The sequence below is a fragment of the Onthophagus taurus genome, chromosome 6 (assembly GCF_036711975.1).
Source record: "Onthophagus taurus isolate NC chromosome 6, IU_Otau_3.0, whole genome shotgun sequence".
NCBI lineage: Eukaryota > Metazoa > Arthropoda > Insecta > Coleoptera > Scarabaeidae > Onthophagus > Onthophagus taurus.
The window spans coordinates 18,225,568-18,249,213 of NC_091971.1; the positions used below are offsets into that span (position 1 = coordinate 18,225,568).

A 23,646-nucleotide genomic window follows, 5' to 3' on the forward strand; every position below is an offset into this window, starting at 1 on the left:
TATCACCATTACTTTTCTGTTGGGAAAAGAAGACTTAATAATAATAAATCATCATATCTTGCAAACCCCCAAAATAAAAATAAACAAATAGAATATAACTTACCATTTGTAAATTAGCTTTTGCAGCAAAATAAAAAATGACCAGCATACATTTCCTTTGGGATAATAATCATTTTCTTGTTTGGAACTTGTATTGGTACATTTTATTGTAATGCAAAATCATTAGATGAATAGAACAACTCCTCTCAGCAAATCTTTAATTTGAGGCCAATAGAAATTTAGTGGTAGTTGAATTTCCCTACTAAAAATTAATATTATGCCTAATACAGTACCTAAGTAAAAGTTGGAACTTCCTATATTGTAATAAAGGTTACAAAAAAAAATCAATTTCAATTCAAAATTATCAATGTATTCCATGTCAACTATAACTTAAAAAACCTCAAAACAATGTCAACCTAATAATTACATAAAATACAAAGACAACCCTGAACACTTCTTTAGATATTCTTAATCGTCTAATCCTCCTTCTTTGTATCCACTTTACCACCACGAATACGACCCGTTCTACGAGCAGCAATAAGACCGACTTTACGACCAGCTGATGTTCCTCTCTTGACTGTGGACGCCTTACCAATGTGTTGATGGTTACCACCACCATGAGGATGCTCTACTGGGTTCATAGCAACACCACGTACCTTTGGCCAGCAATTACGCTTAACCTACAATAATCAATAATAAATTAATTAATAAAACAATAAAAATGTAACTTTATATAAGTGTTTTACCTTGTATTTGTGGTAAGCACGGCCTGCTTTTAGGATTGGTTTGTCAATACGTCCTCCACCAGCAACAATTCCTATAAGAAATAAATTTTAGTGAGTTAATGACATGTCTTAATGTTATTGATTTATGTTTTTAATATTTAATCATCAGAAAGAGCCTCTATAATGTCTGATCAATGAATTATATTCAGTTTTATAAAATAGAAATCATCATAAACTTTGCTTAAATTAGATATTATAATTAAAAAATAAATGTACTTACCAACCATAGCTCTGTTATTGGATGGAATGACTTTCTTAGCTCCAGATGGCAATTTAACCCTGGTTTTTTTCGTATCATGATTATGAGCAATAACAGTAGCATAATTTCCTGATGCACGAGCTAACCGACCGCGATCACCAGTCTTTTCTTCTAAATTACATACGATTGTACCTTCAGGCATTGATCCAACAGGTAAGACATTTCCTAAAAATAAATAAAACATTAAAATCACATTCTAACCCTTTGATTAAAAAATTTCAAACAAAAAAAAATCAGATTAAAAGTATCACCATTACTTTTCTGTTGGGAAAAGAAGACTATAAAAAAATAAATCATCATATAAATCATTTACTTTAGGTAACCAATTAAGAAAAAAAAATTATATAACTCACCAATTTGTAAATTAGCCCTTTTGCCACAATATAAAAATTGACCAGTATACATTCCTTCAGGGGCAATAAATAATTCTTTTCTTGTTTGGAACTTGTAAGGGTCCCTAAAATGGACAACAGCTAACGGGGCACCACGGCCTGGATCATGGACGATGCCTTTAACGACCCCCTTAATGTAACCATGTCTTTCAGAAAAATCCAAAGACCTCAGTTTTGGGGCTCCCTTCCTTTTCTTAGTGTGGGCCTTGAAAACAGACCCGGCACCTTTACGTTGCGCGCGAATAACACGACCCATATTAACTTAGGCTAAAAGAAAATTGTAAAATAACAAAGTTACAACATAACCTCAAAAATACGCTAGGTATGTTTTTATGGTTAAATAACAATAAAATTGATTAAAATTAAAGATAATGGGTGTTTATATTAATTAATGGAACTTATTGAAGATGAGTTTTAAAGTGGATGGGTGAAATTATGGAAGATTTTAATGGAAAAATGTATGATAAAAAATTTACGCTTACCGACGTGCCTCTACGAAAATGAAAGGATGTTGACGTTTAGAGGATTTCACTTCACAAATTTAGTTACCAACCTAAATAAATTTCCCTAAAATAATTAATAATTTATGTTTTATTCTATCGTTATTTATAATTTAAAAAACATTCCTTATGTAATAACATAACTTGTTCTATAATATAATATAAAATACTTTGTATGAATATTTAATTTCGCTATAAATTTTTATAAAACACACCAACCAAGAAAATCCCTAAATTCCAGTTTTGAGGTTAGAATTAAAAAGTTTGCCGCCAATTTCTAAAGTGCTAGATGTGTTATTTTAAAGTTTTATTTTAATCAAGAATTTTAGCTGATTTGCCGTACAACATGGAAAATGGTATTATAAATTCATTTTCTTATAGTTTAAACTATATCAACATCATAATATATCTTAGATGCAGTAGAAGGAAGAGCAAAGCGACAAAAGTTGGATAAAACTGGCCGTTTCGCAGCTCTCCAAAAATTAAAAGAGCATAAACAAAGGGGATCTAAGCATAAATACGAAGTTGATAACATAGAAAATGTGTATGAGGTTGTAGATGAAAGAGAGTATACGAAAGAAGTGTTAAATAGGCAAGAAGAAAATTGGATTGTCGATGATGGTGTGATAAAAATATTTTTTTATAACTTTATATTTAATGTGTTTAATGTTTTAATTAGATGGGAGTGGATATGTGGAAGATGGTAGGGATATTTTCGATGATGATTTAGATTCAGCCTCAATTGCTGCTGCTTCAAAAAGTAAAGGTTCAAGTTCGAAGAAAAGAAAAGCAGTATCAGAAAATGCAGGCAGAGGAAATCTACAATTCATGTTATCAAGTATGCCATCAAAAAAGAAAGAGACAGTTAATTTGGGGGAAGATGATATTTTATCAGAGCTTATTCAAGAAATTGATGTAAATCAATCCGATTTAGATCAAACCAGTAATAAAACTTCTCTTTTAAATGAAAAGCAAGCCGCTAAAAATTACATGAATTCGTTTTCTGTACCAAAACCACCCAAAGTCACATTAACTCCAATGAAAATGAAGAAAATTGAAAAGCCAACATCAATGAAAATCTTTAAATCTGAGAGTATATTGGCAAAAGTTCAAAATAATCAAAGTAAATCTGATGCTAAAGTTGAATCGAAAGATGTTACTAAACCAATTGATGAACCTTTAGATTCATTTGATGATATTGCAGCTGATTTTGATACAAATGATTTTGATGCAAATGATTTTGAATTATTAGATCAACTTGAAGACAGTAAAACTCCAAGATATGAAAATTTACCACTTAAATCGAACCATATTGAAGAACCAAGTCAAAAAATTGATAATTCTCAAACTAATATTGAATCAAGTCAATTAAATGATGAATATATGACCCAAATTGAGGAGTATAAATCTGTAAAAGAGCAAGATGAAACAATTACAGAAGAACAATTATTGGAAGGTTGGAATACAATGAGAGAGGGTTGTAATCAACAAGAAGAAAATATTCCAATAGTAAATGTTGAAAGTGGAAACATTCCATTACAGGAAAATGAAGATGGGAAAAAAGTTTTTAGGTTTTTTTGGTGGGATGCTTTTGAAGATCGTCGAATTCAACCTGGAGTTGTCTTTTTATTTGGTAAAACTTATTGTGAAGTTGCTAAAAGTTATGTAAGTTGTTGTGTTGCTGTAAGAAATATTTTGAGGAAAATTTTTTTGCTACCTAGACCAACGGTAAGAAATTTGTTTCTAAGAATCCATTTCTTATTTTATATTAAAATGACTTTTTTTTTAAGTTTAAAAATGATTGTAACAAAGAAGTTACTTTATTAGATGTTTATCACGAATTTAATAACAATATCAAATTAGATACATTTAAATCAAAGAAAACGACAAAAAATTATCCTTTTGATCCAGATGTTCCATTACAATCTGAATATTTAGAAGTCAGATATTCCGTAAATATTAACAAAAATGTTGAGTATAAAGTTTTAACAAGATTTTTTAGGCTAAATCACCTCAAATTCCAGAAGAATTCTTATCAGGAAATACTTACTCAAAAATATTTGGTTTAAATACAAGTTACTTAGAAATTTTGTTGTTAGATCAAAAAATAAAAGGTCCATGTTGGTTAGAAGTGGCAGAGCCTGAATCTGTATCAAACAAAATAAGTTGGTGTAAATATGAGGTGAATTGTAACACATCGAATAATTTAAGTGTTAAAAGTTTCATGAAAAACACACCTTCACCTCCGCCATTAACAGTAGCCACTATTAATACAAGAACAATCGTTAGTCATAACACAAAAACTGGAAGTGCCAAAAATGAAATTGTTATGATTACTTGTTTGGTGCAAAATAAATATTTCGTTGATAAACAAGCACCAAACCCGCCGTTTCAACAACATTTTTGTGGTAAATTAAATTATTTGTTAACCCTTTAACGCATATAAGAATTTTTGTAAGCTTGTTTTAACACTTTCTTGATGTTATTTTGTGATGCAGCAAAGTAAACTACACAAATTGTATGAAAAAAAGGTGGTTTTTGGAGGCTTCTTATTGATTTAAAGACAATTTATGTCATGATATAAAATTTTTCCAGTTTTGGCTATTATCAATAACCTTGCTAGATGTTTCAAATGACAGCTTATTAGGTTGGGTTGATATTTTTGCTCTAATAGTTATCTATGTATATGATTTGATACTCTATGAAAAGTACTGGATATGCTCAAAAATAACAAAATATTGGATGTATACTTTGACGTTACTGCTTCTTTGTCTGAACTATTAGTTTTGCTTGGAAGTGTTTTAAGACTTGTTGACATGGTTGTTAATGGTTTCTGTTAAGGTGGTTTGTTGTAGGGGTTTATGTGGTTTGTAGTTACCAAACATTATCAATGCAGTTGAGATTACAAAGGTTACATAAAAGAGTTACACTTGTTTACTAATTTTCCAAATGTGCTTTTTAAAGTGTTCAAATCCAAAATTATTGATAATACCCAATAATTACCCAATAAACGTCATAAAAATCGGATAGACACTTAATTCTAATTTAAGAAGTCTTATTAAAATATATAAGCAATACAGATGCTGAAATAACTACCACTTAAAAGAAAGCGTTTCAAAACATCTGGGTGTTTCTGACATCATTACACCCATTTGACCCATTAAATATCCCTTCAGAATTCATGCAGATTTCTCAAATCTTCGCTTTCACCTGGAATAATATATAAATTAAACATGTCATATTTTCTCTTCTTCCAACCTTTATTCTAACCGTTTTAATGTTCAAATCAACCTGTATTAGTTTATCTAATTTATAAATCCACGATGTTCTTTTTCGCTGTTCGAATTCGCGCCTAAAATCAGTCCCAGACGAAAAAGAACATCGTGGTTTTATAAATTAGAAGAGAAAATAAAATAATATAAAGAGAAAACATAAAATCGTATAACGTGGTTTCCTGAGGATGGCATTAACACGCCGAAACCGGTAGAAACTGAAAAACATAAATTAAATCTTTCATCGTTAAAGTGCGACTGTCATTTACACATTCATTAGCACACACGATGATAAAAGGGAATCAAAATACAAATATCCATATGTTATGTTTAAAAACTCAACACCCAGACAAAAATGTGCTGATGCAGCATTGTGCATAGACCACATTACAGTTTTGGTTGCTAGTAGTACATGCTGTAAAAATACAGAAAACAATACTTCCAAAAAAATCCAACTGTTAAGATTCCAATTATCTACATCTTCGATTATCGCAAGATTCGTCGCGCGATTTGTTTACGCTATACATGATTATTACGCAAGTTTCTAATTGCAGTTGATGAGAAATCTGCTTAATTGCAGTAAAGTACTTATGCCAATAGTTAGGGTTATTAACACGTTGACTGCCATCTAGGTCTATATGGCCAAGAAAATTATTTAATCACCACGCATCTTACATGCCCACTCTAATAATATTGGTCATGTAAACTAATAGAGCCGCCAATATCTTGCGTATAGATTTAGTAAATAAAAGCAAAAGTACTTAGAAAACCAGTGTTTTTTTCAGTAAAAGTTTCAATAATAAATAAATAAAATAACGCAGATGCTAATAAAATATTAGCTTGAATATTTTTCCTACAGTAACAAAAATCTTGATAGTATAATGTAGGATTTCACTCCACATCATAGCGATGATTCCTTAATCGTAGATTTGAATCCTCTTTAAGTTCTTCGTTAGAAGCCACCCGTGATTTGTTTTTGTCGCTTCGTAACACATCTTACTCAGGTTTCTCTGTCAGTCAGTTCATGACTTGAAAAACGATTTCTGCTTGATGTGACGGCTTGGACTTCTTCAGCTGGAGAACATTGCATAAACCATAAGCAATTGTTTTGCGATTTCCCTTTATTGTAAGCAAGTATCACAATTTTATACTTTAACTTGAGAATCTTAGTGCTTTCTAAAGAGCATAAGAATGTTATGCTTATCTCTTCAAGAAATAACAGTTAATAATCCCTTGCAGTTTTTTTTTGTGTCACTTCGCGCAGATTTCCTTTGCGGTTCTTCCTCAATGTGCCAATTAGATGCGTTTGTCTATTTGCAATTCATTGGCAACTGTTCTGCCAATGATAAACTAGTATATTAATTGCCCATGACCATGGTTCTACCGCAATCCAGTAATGACTCCAATATAACACCAACTCGGTCATTATGACCAAGTCGCGCTTCTATGATTATGCTTACAGGGATGATAAATAATTAAAAATTACTGTCATGGGACTTCATTAGCCGTGGATAAAAAATGCCAAGAAATAAAAATTTTGTCCACACTTGAAATATGTACCCAAACATAAAATACAGTAAAAACTTCGTGTGCAGAAATCTTTGACTGTTGCTATAATATTTTCCACCCAGTCCAATTACTGCTATTTCCTCTTGTAACTTCTAGTTATTTATTTAATTACGCATTTATAATCCTCTTTCAGCATAAGAAAGCACATTTTTTCCTTTCTGCTATTGTGACTACCTTCTTTTGATCTTGAGGATCATCTAGAATTTATTGAAATGTGCCTTTATTGGAATTTATGATTGTTTTGGCAGATAATAATTTCCAAATATTCACATCCGGCATTGTTAAAAATAAAACTAAAGGTTTAGAAACGTTAAACTTGGAAGGTGGATCATGATAGTTGGGAATTTTTCAGAGGGCTGAAAGATGCGGCTGTAAAAACTTTTTGCCTGGATTTGATCTGCTCCAGAGGCCTTATTAGTTTTTAGCTTCTACTATTTCCTCTTTCAACATATCTGACTCACAGTCTATCTCTTCCCAATTGTTATTCGCCTCCTGTCTGTATTCCTTCTCAGAATACAGCTCTTCTTAGTACAGTGTCTTGGTGAAATACCATCTCATCTGTCCAGAATATCTTTCCATCATATATTAGATAATCATATGTACCATGTGTTAGTATGGGTCGTACCATGGCTTCATATATTTTCATTTTTCCTTCTACATGCATAAATTTGTTTCGCCATTCAGTATCCCTTAGATCACTTGTGCTTATGTTTCTCGACATAGATCACGGTGGTTCTTGTAGTTTCAACTAATAGATATTCAAAATGTATGAACTGTTCTATTATCGAGTTCTCAATTTGCAACTTGCAGTGTCTTGGTACTTTGTATATTACCATACATTTTGTTTTATCACTAGCCTTTGCAGGTCATCTTCGTTACTTGCAATTAAAATGGCGTCATCAGCTTAGCAAACTATGTTAATACTTTGGGTCCCCATCTGGTATCCTGGTTTGGATTTAATAGCTTCTATCAGGTTTTTATTTTAGTGGTAGTGTTAGTATATATGACATCTTATCTGCTCTAGTATATTTTCATATTTGAGTATGTTAATAATGTCTTGTTTCTTAACTCGATCAAAGGCTTTAGTTAAGCAGAAAAAGGCGTGATTATTGAATTCTATTGATTTTTCTGTAATCTGCTTAATAAAGAACATCTGTTGTTCCTCTAGTCTTTCGCTATAGTAGTCCTTCTGCTATTTTTATTGTCCTTTGCCAACTTTTTTTTGTTAATAGGTATTGTCATGCTACTTTTGCACTGTTGGGACACCTTGCCACTTTCTATGATTTTATTAAAGAGTGTAAGTATTCGAGCTAGAAGTGTCATCTCATTCGTGATTAAATCACGTCCTGGGCTTTTTCTAATTTTCAATTTCATTATGTTGTCTCTCATCTGTTAGAAACTGTTGTAAAGACTGTCTTCAATCAGCCAGTTTCTTCTTCAATGACAGTTTCGGATCTTAATGAGTCATTACTTTATTTTTCTTTTTATGTGGTTATTTAGCGACTAGTCTAGAAATTATAGGTAATGGGCCTAACGCTGGAAAGTGTGTAGACCCCTGGTTTAGAACATAAATTTAGCATTTTCATTAAAATTCAAATTACGTTAAAGGGTTACTTTCTTGTTTTATTTAATTTAATAATAAACAAATTTCAGTTATAACACGCCCTGATGGCAAAGCACTTCCATTAAATTTTCACGATTCCCTTCAAAAATACAAAGGTACTCGAGTACAAAAAATGGATAGTGAAAAAGCTCTTTTAACATATTTTATAAATCAATTAAATAACATCGATCCTGATTTAATTGTTGGGCATGATTTACAAGGATATCAATTAGATCTTTTTTGTAATAGATTAACCCAATTGGGTATTCGCCATTTCAGTAAATTGGGACGTCTTAAAAGGGGTGCAATTCCTCCTCATGGAAAATTTGGAAAAGAACTATTTTGCGGTCGTTTAGTTTGCGATGTTAAAGTCTCAGCGCACGAACTTATTAAATCACGATCTTATGATTTGGACGCGTTATGCCAAACGGTTCTAAAAGTTCAAGATGGATCGCGATTAAGTTTAGAAGTTGAAGATATAGGTAGGATGTATCAAAATTCGCAAGATTTATTAAAATTAATCACACTAACCATGCAAGATACTGCGTTTATACTCAAAATCATGTACGAATTAAATGTGATTCCTTTAGCTTTACAAATAACAAATATAGCGGGAAATGTTATGTCGCGAACCTTATTAGGTGGTAGATCGGAAAGAAACGAATTTTTATTATTACACGCGTTCACAGAAAAAGATTATTTGGTTCCTGATAAAGAATTTATGAAGAAAGTTAATAAAGATGAAACCGATACTGAAATACCTGCATCAAAACGAAAAAAACCCACGTATTCTGGTGGTTTAGTTTTAGATCCAAAAGTTGGTTTTTATGATACACTAATTTTATTGATGGATTTTAATTCGCTATATCCAAGTATTATCCAAGAATACAATGTTTGTTTTACAACGTTAATCCAAAATGGTGATGTTATAAGTTTTTCAATGGCAAATACGGGTGTTTTACCCACAGAAATAAGAAAATTAGTTGAAAGTAGACGTGATGTAAAAAAATTAATGAAAAACCCAGATTTAAATAAAGATGTTTACATGCAATATAATATAAGACAAACAGCTTTAAAATTAACTGCTAACTCTATGTATGGATGTTTAGGTTTTTCTAATTCGAGATTTTTCGCTAAACATTTAGCAGCGTTTATCACGCAAAGAGGAAGAGAAATCTTAACAAACACTAAAGATACAGTTGAAAAAATGACTTTTGAAGTCATTTACGGTGATACCGATTCGATTATGATAAATACGAATTGTTTGGATTACGACCAAGTTTTTAAAGTTGGCAATAAAATCAAAATTGAAATCAATAAACTTTATAAACAGGTTGAATTAGACATCGATGGGGTTTTTAAATATTTATTATTATTAAAGAAAAAGAAATACGCAGCTGTTACACTCTCAAAAATGAAAAACGGGCAACTTAAAGTTGCGCAAGAACATAAAGGTTTAGATATCGTTCGTAGAGATTGGTCCCAATTATCGGCAGAAGCGGGAAAAATTATTTTAAATCATATTCTTTCTGACCAAACCATTGAAGAAAAAATAACAAACGTTCAACAACATTTAACTAAATTAAAAAGTGATTTAGAAGAAAACGTTGTGCCTTTACCCCTTTTGGTGATTACGAAACAATTAACAAAAAATCCTAAAGAATATTCAGAAAAGAATGCTTTAACCCACGTTCAAGTAGCTTTACGTTATAATTCTAAAGGTGGTAAACAATTACAAAACGGCGATACAGTTCCTTATATAATATGCGAAGATGGAACATCGAACGCAGCTACACAACGCGGTTATCACATCGAAGAATTTAAAAATTCAACAACGTTAAAATTAGATGTTAAATATTATTTAGCCCAACAAATTCATCCTGTTATTTCAAGATTATGTAGTCCAATACCGGAATTAGACTCATATCAAATTGCAAATTGGCTTGGTTTGGATACAACACATTTTAAGAAACCTAATAATAACGAATCCTCTTCAATCAACAAAAATGATATGGTTCAATATAATGATGAGATTCGATATCGAAATTGCGAGCCTTTTATTTTTACGTGTTATTTTTGTAAACATTTGAATACAATAACCGATTTGATTATGGATAATCAACCATTTTTAAATAAGTGTATGAACCAAGAGTGTAGTGTCAGACCTTTGGATTATTTAGGAAACGTTCAAAACCAACTTTCTCTAGCTATAAATAAATATATAAGAAAATTTTATCAATTTGAAATGACATGTGAGGATCCATCTTGTACATATGACACGAATCATGTTTCAACGCGAATATTCAATAAATATACAGTTTGTAAAATGTGTAATGAAGCAGTTATGTATGTTAAGTATCCAGCTAAAGATCTTCATATGCAATTGATGTATTTTCAAAAGTTGGTTGATGTTGGTAAACATTCTAAAAGTAAGTTGTACAAAAATGTATTATGTTTCATATTTAATTTATTTTTTTTAAAGAACATTTGGTTAATTCATCATTAGAAGTAGGTTACAATGCTTTAAAAGAAACCGTTGATAGAATGTTGATACATTCAAATTTTAATGTTATAAATTTGGAAGAAATGTTTGCGCCGTTTGCGCATAAAAAAGAATACAATGGAAAAACATTGGAAACAACTAAAATTGAAGATGAAGATTTTGATGATCCTGAAGAAAACGATGATGAGTAAAATCGTATTGTTTTTTATTAATGTGAGATTTATTTTTAAAAGAACTATTTTAATTTATACTTGTAGTGAAGATTAAATATATTTTTTTTGTATGTAAAGTTTTTATTCTTGACACGTCATTTCATAAAGTTAAACTTAACACATTCAGTGCTCACAAAGTTGGTGAAAACTGCACTGAACGTCTTAAAGAATAAGTGGGGTTACAGAAGTAAGGACTAATGAAGAAGTAAATGGAAATAAGAGGTTCTCTAATATTATTATCTAATTATATTTAGAATGAATACATTGCGAAAACGCCTTAGGGATTAAACCGATGTCTACTGATTATAAAATTTTGAAAATTGTTAGTTATATAACGCATGTTTTTCTCTGTCCATTCAAAGTTTCCTTGCTTATATTATAATATCTAGCTGATATAGCGTACTCGGCTATAACGTACATCGATTGGGTTTGGTTAAAAAAAAATTACTCTAAGGTTAGAGTATTTTCATCTTAGAATTCATTTGTTGTTGGCTAACTAACTTATAAGTGCCTAAAATTTAGAGAAATTTTCGTTCTTTGTTTACTGGGTATCAATTTGATTTGAAATTCAAAGTGAAATTTTTCAAGCATCAATCAGTAGAAGAAAAATATTGCGAAAACTGCGACTTCTACGATATGGATCAACAGAAAGGAATACTAGAAGCATATCAAGATGAATCACATAAAATGCTTTTATTGTGGGATGAAGAGTTGGGACGAAAACAGAAAATCTTACTTTTAGTGGACAACTCTGCTGCTCACTACTGTAAAAATATATTAGGAAAATTGATTAAAAAGTCGGATGATGGGAAAAAATTAGTACCATCGTTATTGGATTCCATTTGAATACGATTTGACCGTTGCTGAATCACTACGATGAAACAACAGTATGGTGCTGATTGGTTGTAAAGTCATGTTGGTGGTCCATTTGCAACAGAAAAATTACTTGGGTTGGAAAACTTTGTTGATATTGACAAAGATCTCGTTACATCGGAGGAAATGCATGTTTACCTACTTATTTGGAAGCTATGTAAGGTATTAGAACAGTCGAGTCGTTAAACACATGGAACAGTCTGCAAATATTAGTGACGATATTTTAAACTCGGCATTTAAATTCGTACATATTTTTATTTTTTGAATAACACTTTTTGATAATGAAACATCCTTTGCATTTCCTGCTCAACCGTAGTGTTTGGCCGAAGATTTACAAATCTAGAAAAATATTCTAGGAGAAATTATTTTATTTTACATAGTGTCCGTGACGCTGAAATAGAATCGTTTGACATAAATTGTGCTTTTACCATTAGTAAACTTTAATATGGGGAACTGACCAATACTGTTATTCATTATGTATTGTTTTTATTGATTGAGACGTAATACTAATAGACTAGTAGTAGAAGATGTCTCAAATTCGATGTTATCGTAGGCTATCTCAGATTTTTTTGACCAATCATGGTTTGTAATAAAAAAAATGAAGTTTAATACTAAATCTCGAAAATGAGACATGGAATAAATTTTCTCGTCACGCCACTCTATTATTGGTAAAAAGTTACCAATATTTAATATTTTGTATTGAATATTCTAAAACAATAAGAAATAGACCTGTCAAACCCTATATTTTTGTAATCAGCGGTTGTTTCCATTTCAAAAAAATGAAAATTGTCATAATATTTCAAAATCTAAAACCGAAATAATTTTTTTGGCTACGTCATCAAATTCTCGATAAAAAGGTGTCATATAATGTCTTAGCTATAACACTGCACCTATAATAATAACCAAGATAATTGCACTTGCTGGTTTTACGATATTTTCAATTTTGGCCTCTAGGGGAAAAACAAAAGACGATAACGCTTTGACGTTTTCGACATTGGAATTTATTAAAAAAAAAACGGGACATGTAAACTACTTTTTTTTCTAACTCGTATAGTTTCGGACATACATAGCCTATTCGTACATCGAATTTGAACCAGTCTGTACATAACAAGAGTCGGTCAGTTATCATTAGAAGCTGAAAGGTACCCGGCTGATTGTCATCAAATCATTGTCTGATGAGTATCTCCAAGTTTATGCGATACATTGACAAGTCTTGAAAATGTATAGTTAATATAAGTACGAAGGCTTTCACGGCCGGTGTAAATTAAACTAAAATTAAAACTAAGTAAGTGATCCGTCACTTCGAACCAGTTTCTGAAGAAGGTTGCAACATGGCATCCGAAACATCAAACCTTTTATTAAAAGACGCACGGCAAAACCCGAAAGTTTCTAGTGTTAGTTCTAATTTTAGTTTAATTGTATGGTTAATATTCAAGATGTATTAAGAATATATTGATTCTCATTATAATATTGATCTTTTATTAGATCTTTATCATTTTTGGTCCAGAGTCATTATGATTTTCGATGTATGCAGTTTTAGGATTTTTTGAAATATTTAACCAAATTAATTATAGGTGGTGTTTTAAACTTTGAAGAGAATTAAATTTTGTCTATCTTTATACAGGGTGTTTCGGGGACTCGGGGAACAAATGTAACCACATATACTAGAGTGAAAATGATGACGATTCATGTAAAAAAAATTAATAAATGTCCTCACATTGTAAAGATACAGACCATCAAAGCTAGGAAATTTTAACACATTTTTCTAAATATCTTAAACACTATTTATGGTAAAGCGTTGAAATTTGGTATAGTGTAAACTAATATCACGTAAAATCACTAGGCAATTTTTGAGTTGGATCGGTACGCGGGAACAATGCTATACAGGCTGTTCCTAAAGTTTGTTTGATCAGAACTTTTTTATTCTATCAAAACCCTACATTTATTTTTGCAGTTTCTAATAGTAAATTTAGTTTAAAAACTTTTATCACTCTTAGAGAACATTGATAAAAACCACCGTTTTCGTATTAAATGCAAAAATGTTAGGTTCCGAATTCAATAACACTAAAAAAAAAAATAAATAATCTGAATTGGCAATGACAAGTGAAAATCGAACTGAGCTGTCATAACTAATATGTATGCAACATGTCCAAGTGTAGATTTAGCTAAATCACATTTTTAATTTGTTTTAGTTGGTTTAATAAAAGAATGCAAAAACAATAAATTAAAAATCAACAAAATATAAACAAAAAAACGACAACACTAACAGGAATAATAAAAAAGGTACATAAAATTACAAGACAAGTAATAAAAAATACTAAAGGAAATGTTCAAAAACTTAGATTTCTTTTTTTTTAGTGCTATTATTGAAATCGGAACTCAACATTTTTGCATTTAACACAAAACCGGTGATTTTTATCAATATTATCTAAGAGTAATAAAAGTTTCTAAACTAAATTTACTATTAGAAACTGCAAAAATAAATGTAGGGTTATGATGGAATAAAAAAGTTGTGAGCAAACAAACTTTAGGAACAGCCTGTATAGTATTGTTCCCGCGGACCGATCCAACTCATAAATTGCCTAACGATTTTACATCACATTGATTTATACTGTACCAAATTTCAGCGCTTTACTGTAAATAGTGTTTAAGATATTTGGAAAAATGTGTTAAAATTTCTTAACTTTGATGGCCTGTATCTTTGAAATTTGAAGACTTTTACTAATTTTTTTTACATGAATCGTCATCATTTTCACTCTAGTATATGTGGTTAAATTTGTTCCCCGAGTCACCGAAACACCCTGTAAAGAGGTCGCTTTAATTATTTTTAAATAATTCTTATTAAACGAATTTTTAATAATTATTAATAATAATTAGGCATTTAAAGTTTTTAAATAAATAAAGTTTTAATTGTTATAAATTTTATTTTTTTTATTATTTAGAGTTTTAGCATTTAGACTTACAAACGTACATAAACTAAAGTATTGAGATTTATTGGTATCGTGTGCAAAACGGAGAATAGTACCGTGTGTAGAAAAACGTGCTGTGTGAAAAACTTAACACTCACAACTACATTCACATCTATACTTTACTTCCCCGGATTCTGTTACAATCTTTTGGGCGGTTTCTAAAGTACAAACGCAATTACAAACACATTCAACGCAATTTTTTCCGGATTTGTTGGTACATCTACAGACGCATTCGCATTCTTTTTTGCCATCAGGAGTTTCAAGAGTGCACATTTTTTTCAAAGTACAAGACCCATCTTCGGTTTTGGTACCTAAAAGCAATTATAAAAAATTTTGTTTATATTATTAAATTATTATGTGTACTAAATTTTTTAAGTATTATCTATGTATTATTTACCTTTGCAACAAGCTGTTGTTGTAGACATCTTTACTTCTTACTAAATGTTGGATGTTTGTATACAGAGAGAACTTTCTTGTTTATGAAGTGGGAAGAAACCTGTAGAATTTATATACTAAACGAGAAACGAAATATAAACGAGTGCATTTTTGTATTGGTGCTGTGCGCAAAAACGTTCCTAGTGAACAAACTCGAATAATCCGAGCTCTTATCAGTATAAACACCAATTCGTTCGGTTTTGGGCTACGCTACGAATATAACGTGGTTTGGCTCTTTTTTTATCCAATTAATTTTTTTTAATCGATTTACTTTGAAATTGTTCTAGGATAACAAAATAGCGGTAGAAAGTCGAAGTCATTAGAGTTATCTCCGATATTTATAGTTAACTCTTTATTTAAATAATAAATAGAATATTATAAAAACCCACCCTCACCACCCCAGAAGCTAGGTATTATGACTATAACATTTTTACCAAATAATATGTAAGGTTTTGTACTTTCTAATTGAACTATGTTCTAAAAGTATTAAAATACAATAATATAATTAACAACATATAAAAATGGTATAGTAGAAACCACGAGAGCTGGCAGTGACAGATCGCTTAGAAATGGTATGAATCAAGATATGGACGTACGACTTAGATTATTTCACCACATACATTTAAATGTAGGTTACGTTAGTAATGGAGGTTATATGTCAAACATTGTCAAAAATATTATTTAATGATTTTCCTTTCAAAGAAAACATTTTCGGCTTGTGAAAACACTGACAGATTCATGACAACGCTCACAAGACGTTTCGATTTGAGGTTATAATTATAGAGTTACATCCCTTAGAAGAACAGACGTACTTTTTCGACGTGGCCATTTGAATTGGACAGCAGACATATTAAACTAATGCTATCTCTTTCTAACACACATTACTCTCTAGCGGTTTGTGAACTACGTATGGCATTTGTAAGAGCGGAAAATGATGATTTACTGCCAGCTCTCGTGGCGTCTACTATATTTGGAATTCTGATGGAATTTTAAAAGTTAAGTCGGAGTTAAATGAAGAATCTGGTGTTCAGCCTGTTCAATGATAACTAGAGCTAAATCAATTATCGATAAATTTCTCATTAATGTTTTTCAATCCTTCTTATTCCTCATATTTGCGTTAAGAATTCTTTGAAATTTTAAACCTGGCATGCTTTAATCGTGACGAAATCTGTTACAAATCCTGATTAGTTACACATTTTGATGTTATTATTTTCGTATATATTTGACTTAATTATTCCCAATATCTCCAGGATTTTCTAAGGTTGTATATAGTCATAAGTACAGAAAAGAAGTTAAAGGATGTTGATCATTATTATGGTTAAATTGGCTTGCAATTTAAATTAATATAATAATAATATAAAATAATGGTGATTCATTAGCTCTATGACAAACTTTGGCAGATGAAAGGTGATGCGATTCTAAGGAAAAAATGTTATATGAATATGGGTCCGATTCATTTTGGTTAAAGAGTTACAAGCCTTTGAAAATTTTACACAGTTTAATAGGCAAATGAAAATGTAACATAAAAAATAAGTTTAAAAGTTACAAAAATTGTTCGAAATGTCCGCCTTCAGCTTGAATGCACGCTTCACATCGACGAAGGAAAGATTTGCAACAATCGCAACAATAATTATGAAACACAAATACAGAGTTGGCTGTGATAACAAAACTGAGTTCTTTATGTCAAACATTTCAATTTACTCTATTCTGTGTGTTTCAAAGTTTATAATTGTCAGAGTTTTGATCGAAAACGAAAATGCATGTATTTACGACTGAAGAATATGCAGATATTATTTTTGTATACGGGCTTTGTAACGGAAACGCTCGGCAAGCAGCAAGAGAATACCTTCGTAGGTTTCCAAATAGACATCAACCTGCCCATACAGTGTTTAATGCATCATTTCGCAGACTGAGAGAAACAGGTAACCCCGCTCCACTACATTCCGTTCGTCCCCATGATGTGAATGTACAAAATGAAGAACGTGTTATTGATTTAGTACTTGACGACCCTTCAATTAGTACACGGCGTACAGCGAGCATGTTACAAATATCCCAAAGTTTTGTATGGCGTGTATTGAATCGAGAAATGTTACATCCGTTTCATCGCCAAAATGGTCAAGCATTACATCCTGGAGATACTGAGCAACGCTTAGCATTTTGCCACTGGATTATTCAGCAACATGCTCAAAATAATAACTTCATTTCCCAAGTTCTGTGGTCTGATGAAGCGTGTTTCACCAGGGACTGCATAAATAATTATCATAACGAATATGTGTGGTCCTTGCAAAATCCACATGCAATTAGACCAGGAAGATTTCAGCAACGGTTTAGTGTAAACGTTTGGGGTGGCATTTTTAACATTTCTTTGCTACCTGTATGGGTGATAAATGAACGCTTAAATGCAAATATGTACAGAAATTTCTTGAGACATAACCTTTTCGATTTTATCGACGACGTACCACTTAACATCGTTCAAAATATGTGGTATCAGCACGATAGTGCACCACCACATCGAGGAAGAGAAGTCATCGCTTGGTTACATGAACATTTTCCAAACAAATGGATTGGCAATGGAGGTCCAATAGTCTGGCCACCACGATCCCCAGATCCAAATCCGCTGGATTATTATTTCTGGGGACACATGAAGCAGCTTGTGTACCATGTAGAAATTACTACCCGTCAGCAACTACTGGACAGAATTCAAGATGCAGCTAATAGCATACGGAATGATCCAAATATCATACGTCGTGTGATAGAATCTTTACTTCGTCGATGTGAGGCGTGCATTCAAGCTGAAGGCGAACATTTCGAACAATTTTTGTAATTTTTAAACTTATTTTTTATGTTACATTTTCATTTGCCTATTAAACTGTGTAAAATTTTCAAAGGCTTGTAACTCTTTAACCAAAATGAATCGAACTCATATTCATATAACATTTTTTCCTTAGAATCGCATCACCTTTCATCTGCCAAAGTTTGTCATAAAGCTAATGAATCACCCTGCAAAATTGTTTATTAGCACTAGAAATGCTACATCGAAGTTGGTAAAAAGATTAAAATCTAAAACTATTACTATTTATTTATAAAATGGCGACCCAGCCATCCCAAACCATCCGTCAAATGGTTGCATCAAATCTTGTTCTGGAACATCAGAATATACATATAGAGTCAACAATTAAAAAAGTACGATGTGGTTAATGGCAGTAGATTACTTGGAATGTGAGGTATCGAAGTAAGAGAAGTCTGGAATTTAATGCCCCTTCAATGTGTTAAAACCATGTATACGTCAGTGGAAATGAGGCGAACTCCGAGGATTGAGCATAATGAACAATGAATGAATGAATCTCCTCAAAGCGCTAAAAAATATATTAGTGGCCAAGTTTGAAATTAAGCTCAGATGGGTAGCTATACAAATAAAAATCTTCGATTGAGTCTGACTTTGAAAAAGCAGAGATACTTCTTGATCCAAGAAACTGTTCAAAATTAATTCATTTAAACGCTCGTGTACGGAAAAAGAGCGTGTTTATAATCAAAGGATAAAGTAGAGTGTTTAGAACCTTCCTACCATATTTTGGATGAGTCTTTTGGAGTGTCGACTTGATTTTGTCTGCACGACGTATCCTTTGAAATGTCTACACAAGACTTCTTAAATTCTGCCAATATTTAACCCAGTAATAGGGTTAGCGAGGAAATCGTTTATAGGCTTTAATTGATTCAATATGGTTTTAATACTTTCTAATAGAATAACAAGAGGTGTAACGGCACAAAGTTAAGCACAAGTTAAATTTATATTGACTTGAATAAATTGGTCTTGAACCTATTAGAAGCAAGTAAGGCGCAATGAATAGTTATTGTTGTCTAGTATCTTCAATTCAGAGATTTCTGATTCATTCTGCGACACAAAAAATCTTCGTCCATTCTTATCAGAACTATCTTGTTAATTTTAATAATTACTTATTAAAAGGAAACTAGAGTTTTGAAATAAGTTGTTTTTACAATTATAATTATTTTTATTTCTTTTTATTATTGCATTTAGAGTTACAAATTTTAATACAGCTATTAATTGGTGCCGTAGTTAACTAGATTACGAAAATCTTAGCATTCACAAGTACATTCACATCTATACTTTACTTCCCCGGTTTCTGTTACAATTTTCTGTGCGGTTTCTAAAGTACAAACACAATTGCAAACGCATTCCATGCAATCTTTCCCGGATTTATTGCAACATCTACAGATGCATTCGCATTCTTTTTTGCCATCAGAAGTTCCGATAATGTACATTTTTTTCAAAGTACAAGATCCTTCTTCATATTTAGTACCTAAAAGTAATAATAAAAAAATTGTAAAAAGGTTGATTAATTTTTTTTAATCAAAAGGAGCAATTTTTAATATATTAAGCTTGAAAGATTTATACTAAAATTTTATATCAAATTTTTCAAAGTATAATTTATTTATTATTTACCTTTGCAACAAGCTGATGTTGTAGACATTTTTATTTCTCACTTTATGTTGTATGATTGAATACGAAAAGAAATTTTTTGTTTATGAAGTGAGAAGAAATCTGTAGAATTTATATACTAAATCAAAAATTAAATAAAACGAGTGCATTTTTGTATTGGTACCGTGTGCAAAAACGTTCCTAGTGAACAAACTTGGATGAACCAGGTTCTTATCAGCATAAACACCAATTTCATTCGGTTTTGAGCTCCAGTATAAATATAACGTGGTTTGCAGTTTTTATCCATTTCGCTTTTTTTTTAATCAATGTACTTTTAAATGAAACAATTAATACATAACGGTTATAGAGGTATTAGAGAAGTGTTTTCAACAAGTAAATGAATATTCTAGATTTTCCTTTTTTTTGTTATTCGCTTAAAATATCTAAAACGCATCATCACTTTAAACGTTTTTACAAAATATATTTTGATGATAAAACATTGACATTAAAGTGTTCTCATTCTTCTATCTAATAAAGGTTTTAAGCTTTCATTTGGTGGAACAGTTAACTTTTAGCTTACATAGACGATTTTTTTAAATGTATGTTCTCCATTTTAATTTAAAAATTAATAGATAGTTGTCTTATATAACACTAGTCTACAAAAAAAAATCATAAAATGTACATTTGACGCCACTGTATTTTTCTTATGTAGTTTGGTCCCCTAAACTCAAAAATCACATTTAAAATTTTTTCTATGGATACGTTTTGGAGCTATAAATTTTTTTTTTTTTTTAGATGTACTTTGACTATTTGAAGCATATCTCGAGTTAGAGATGACCGATCTGGTGGTGCTATTCATCAAATTAAAGAGTATTGTATAGCCAATAAATGGTATTAATGCTTATTCCAATCGGTTCGGTAGTTTTAAACTAATGGCCCATAATATGTGAAAAAAGAATTTTTTTAGACAAAATGTGAACCAAAAATTCATTCAATATCCGTGTAGAGTCGCAGAAAAATTCTTTTTTACTTTCTATGTAAGGTTTGCTCTTTTTAGAAGACAATAAGGTACACAGGATGAGAATCGGTGGCGAAATTACCGGAAATTATGATCTTCTATATGTGAGAGCACAGCTTTTTCTTGTACAAGAAATTCCGCGCAAGTATACCGTTAGAAATTTTTAGGTTTCATGTTTCATACGTTTCTGAGATTTTACGTATAGGAGCTATTCTATTCATCACCGGTGTGAAGACAGCAGTAAAAGATAGCAGTAAAAATTTCCGATGATACCCGAACGCCCATAGACGTCCGTAATACCGGACACACGGGGGCCCAATTTTTTCAAACAAAGAAACATTACATTATCAACTTAAGAAGTTAATTACAGTATATTAAAAGTAATTAGACAAAATTAAAATATATTTATCACTAATATCAAGGTACAATCAGCAATTTTAATTAAAATAACTGGCTGCAGCTCCCGTATTGGTTCGAAGATCCGAACTAAACTTTATATACGCCTTCTAGGCATGATAAGAAGTATATTTATCGAAAGAAATTCCGCTTGCAAAGGGTCCGCGGGGGTGAACTACCCCGCAGTAGATTATAATTTACTCTACCGCCCTTATTCGGTTGAAGATCCGAACCAAACTTTACACAAATCTTCTAGACTACATTAGAATCAAATATCCGTTAATAATTTTCACTTGCATAGGGACCGCGGGGGTGAACTACCCACCAGTAGATTTTAATTACCCCTACCGCCCTTATTCGGTCGAAGATCCGAACCAAACTTTACACAAATCTTCTAGACTACATTAGAATCAAATATCCGTTAACAATTTTGACTTGCATAGGGACCGCGGGGGTGAACTACCCACCAGTACATTTTAATTACCCCTACCGCCCTTATTCGGTCGAAGATCCGAACCAAACTTTACACAAATCTTCTAGACTACATTAGAATCAAATATCCGTTAACAATTTTCACTTGCATAGGGACCGCGGGGGTGAACTACCCACCAGTAGATTTTAATTACCCCTACCGCCCTTATTCGGTCGAAGATCCGAACCAAACTTTACACAAATCTTCTAGACTACATTAGAATCCAATATCCGTTAACAATTTTCACTTGCATAGGGACCGTGGGGGTGAACTACCCACCAGTAGATTTTAAATACCCCTACTGCCCTTATTCGGTCGAAGATCCGAACCAAACTTTACACAAATCTTCTAGACTACATTAGAATCAAATATTCGTTAACAATTCTCACTTGCATAGGGACCGCGGGGGTGTACTACCCACCAGTAGAATTTATATTTTTTATCCAAATCTAATTTTTGTTTTCATTGTTTCATTTACTTGTTGGTATTTTTGGCAAATTAAACCTAGTAAACCAAAAGATAAGAATGTCATGGCCTTCTAACAAAAACACATGGTTTTTGGAAATCTATGTATGATTTTGATAAATTTGTCAATATTAGGGAAACTACAATAAATAAGTATATGAATATTTATAGATAATTTGTAGAGAATAAAATTCCCTTCTGGTAGGCTAAAAAAATTTGAGGGGTTCCATTTAAAATTTTCGATTTTTTTACTGTAGCGAGCTATCAGCGAATTTATCTTTTTATGTTGCTAAGTTATTTATTACTATGTTTATAAAAAACAATTATTATTATTAATTTCGTAATAACGTTATCATTAAAATTAAATACATTTTATTACAACAAATTTTTTTATAAAAAAATTAAAATACGCTTTACACGTACCATTGAATATGCAGAAACGGTAATATAAACCTGTATGCAGAAACCTGTATACAGGTTTCTGCATACAGGTACTGTAATACTGTAATAAAACAAATGATAATTTATTTGACAACATCTGAAGAGTAAACGTACCAATTTAGAGCATTTTCGAATGAAGGTTGCTGAGATATGGGATTATAAAGAGCATAATAATAAAAAGTAGCATATAGTATAATTTGCCAAAAGGAAATTCAAATCAAAATAAGTCGAAAACGAAACATGTTAGGTGCTAATAACTTTTATCAAAGTCAACCTATTTTTTGGTTTAGCCCTGCTTGATTAAAGACTAATTTTAAACGTATTTTCAATTTTTAAAAAACAAGTGAGCCTTGACAGTGAAAGAAAAACTCTTTTTGTGGCAGCTAAAGTACCTTTTCTGTTTACAGTACGTGAAAGTGTTACTAAGAAGTTTTGTTCAGAATGAAAAACTTTGATAAAAATCCATATCAAACAAAATTACTTTCCTGTCAATGTTAATCTGTCAAACTGTAATTTAGTAAACTTAAAGTGTTTTTTAAATACAATATTAATTAAAATTAATTAAAAGAAGTACTTGTTGGCGTTTAATCAAAAGATTTCTTACAGCAGGAAGTGTTCACTATACGAGAAAAAATTATGATGAAACTGATTAACTGTCTTCTTTTGTGGGTGAATAAACACTTAATTTTTTGTGAACATTTTAAGAACGGTTTGTTTATTTCTCCCGAACAATCTGAATCTCAAAACAAGAAATCGTTATAATGTACTATTGACGAAAATAATAAACAATGGGTTTTATCAAAGTAGGCCGATGATTCCGACAATTTGCATATGGTCATAACTTTTCATTCTGAATAAAATTTCTTAGTAACATTTTAGCATATTGTAAAGTGAAAAGGTACTTTACCTGACGAACAAGAAGTTTTCGCTTCAGTATCAACACTCACTTTTATATGTTCTAAATAAGTTTTTAACCAAGAAGGGCTAAATCCCAAAAGATGACAA

The 23,646-nt window shown here is 31.3% G+C and overlaps 2 protein-coding genes and 1 long non-coding RNA gene across 4 annotated transcripts; 1 reads left to right on the forward strand and 2 right to left on the reverse strand.

Annotated features, from left to right (window-relative positions):
• Window positions 1–387: 387 nt before the first annotated feature.
• LOC111419612 (ribosomal protein L8) lies at window positions 388–2,022 on the reverse strand. The gene is made up of 5 exons (XM_023052438.2): window positions 1,958–2,022; window positions 1,437–1,742; window positions 1,045–1,248; window positions 786–856; window positions 388–719 (listed from the first exon to the last, which is right to left on the reverse strand). The coding sequence occupies exons 2-5, from the start codon at window positions 1,729–1,731 to the stop codon at window positions 516–518; spliced, it is 774 nt and encodes a 257-aa protein (XP_022908206.1). The 5' UTR covers window positions 1,732–1,742; window positions 1,958–2,022; the 3' UTR covers window positions 388–515.
• A 197-nt stretch (window positions 2,023–2,219) lies between these two features.
• On the forward strand, window positions 2,220–11,211 carry LOC111419611 (DNA polymerase alpha catalytic subunit). The gene is made up of 7 exons (XM_023052436.2): window positions 2,220–2,331; window positions 2,390–2,596; window positions 2,655–3,703; window positions 3,766–3,927; window positions 3,978–4,383; window positions 8,470–10,848; window positions 10,902–11,211. Exons 1-7 carry the CDS (start codon window positions 2,322–2,324, stop codon window positions 11,111–11,113), a joined length of 4,425 nt encoding a protein of 1,474 aa, XP_022908204.2. The 5' UTR covers window positions 2,220–2,321; the 3' UTR covers window positions 11,114–11,211.
• An 8,204-nt stretch (window positions 11,212–19,415) lies between these two features.
• Window positions 19,416–20,049, reverse strand: LOC139430075 (uncharacterized). 2 transcript variants are annotated; one of them, XR_011640640.1, is made up of 3 exons: window positions 20,034–20,049; window positions 19,874–19,972; window positions 19,416–19,730 (listed from the first exon to the last, which is right to left on the reverse strand). It is a non-coding gene; the product is annotated as an uncharacterized lncRNA (long non-coding RNA). The 2 variants fall into 2 exon arrangements; XR_011640639.1 differs by lacking the exon at window positions 20,034–20,049 and having other exon boundaries at window positions 19,874–20,027.
• Between the last annotated feature and the right edge of the window lie 3,597 nt (window positions 20,050–23,646).

Coding starts and splice junctions, on each gene's coding strand:
- LOC111419612 (XM_023052438.2), bottom strand. CDS start 1,731: ATGGGTCGTGTTATTCGCGCGCAACGTAAAGGTGCCGGGTCTGTTTTC. Junction 1,249..1,436: donor AAGGGCTAATTTACAAATTG/GTGAGTTATATA, acceptor ATTTATTTTTAG/GAAATGTCTTACCTGTTGGA. Junction 857..1,044: donor CAATAACAGAGCTATGGTTG/GTAAGTACATTT, acceptor TATTTCTTATAG/GAATTGTTGCTGGTGGAGGA.
- LOC111419611 (XM_023052436.2), top strand. Junction 2,597..2,654: donor AAATTGGATTGTCGATGATG/GTGTGATAAAAA, acceptor TGTTTTAATTAG/ATGGGAGTGGATATGTGGAA. Junction 4,384..8,469: donor GTTTCAACAACATTTTTGTG/GTAAATTAAATT, acceptor AACAAATTTCAG/TTATAACACGCCCTGATGGC.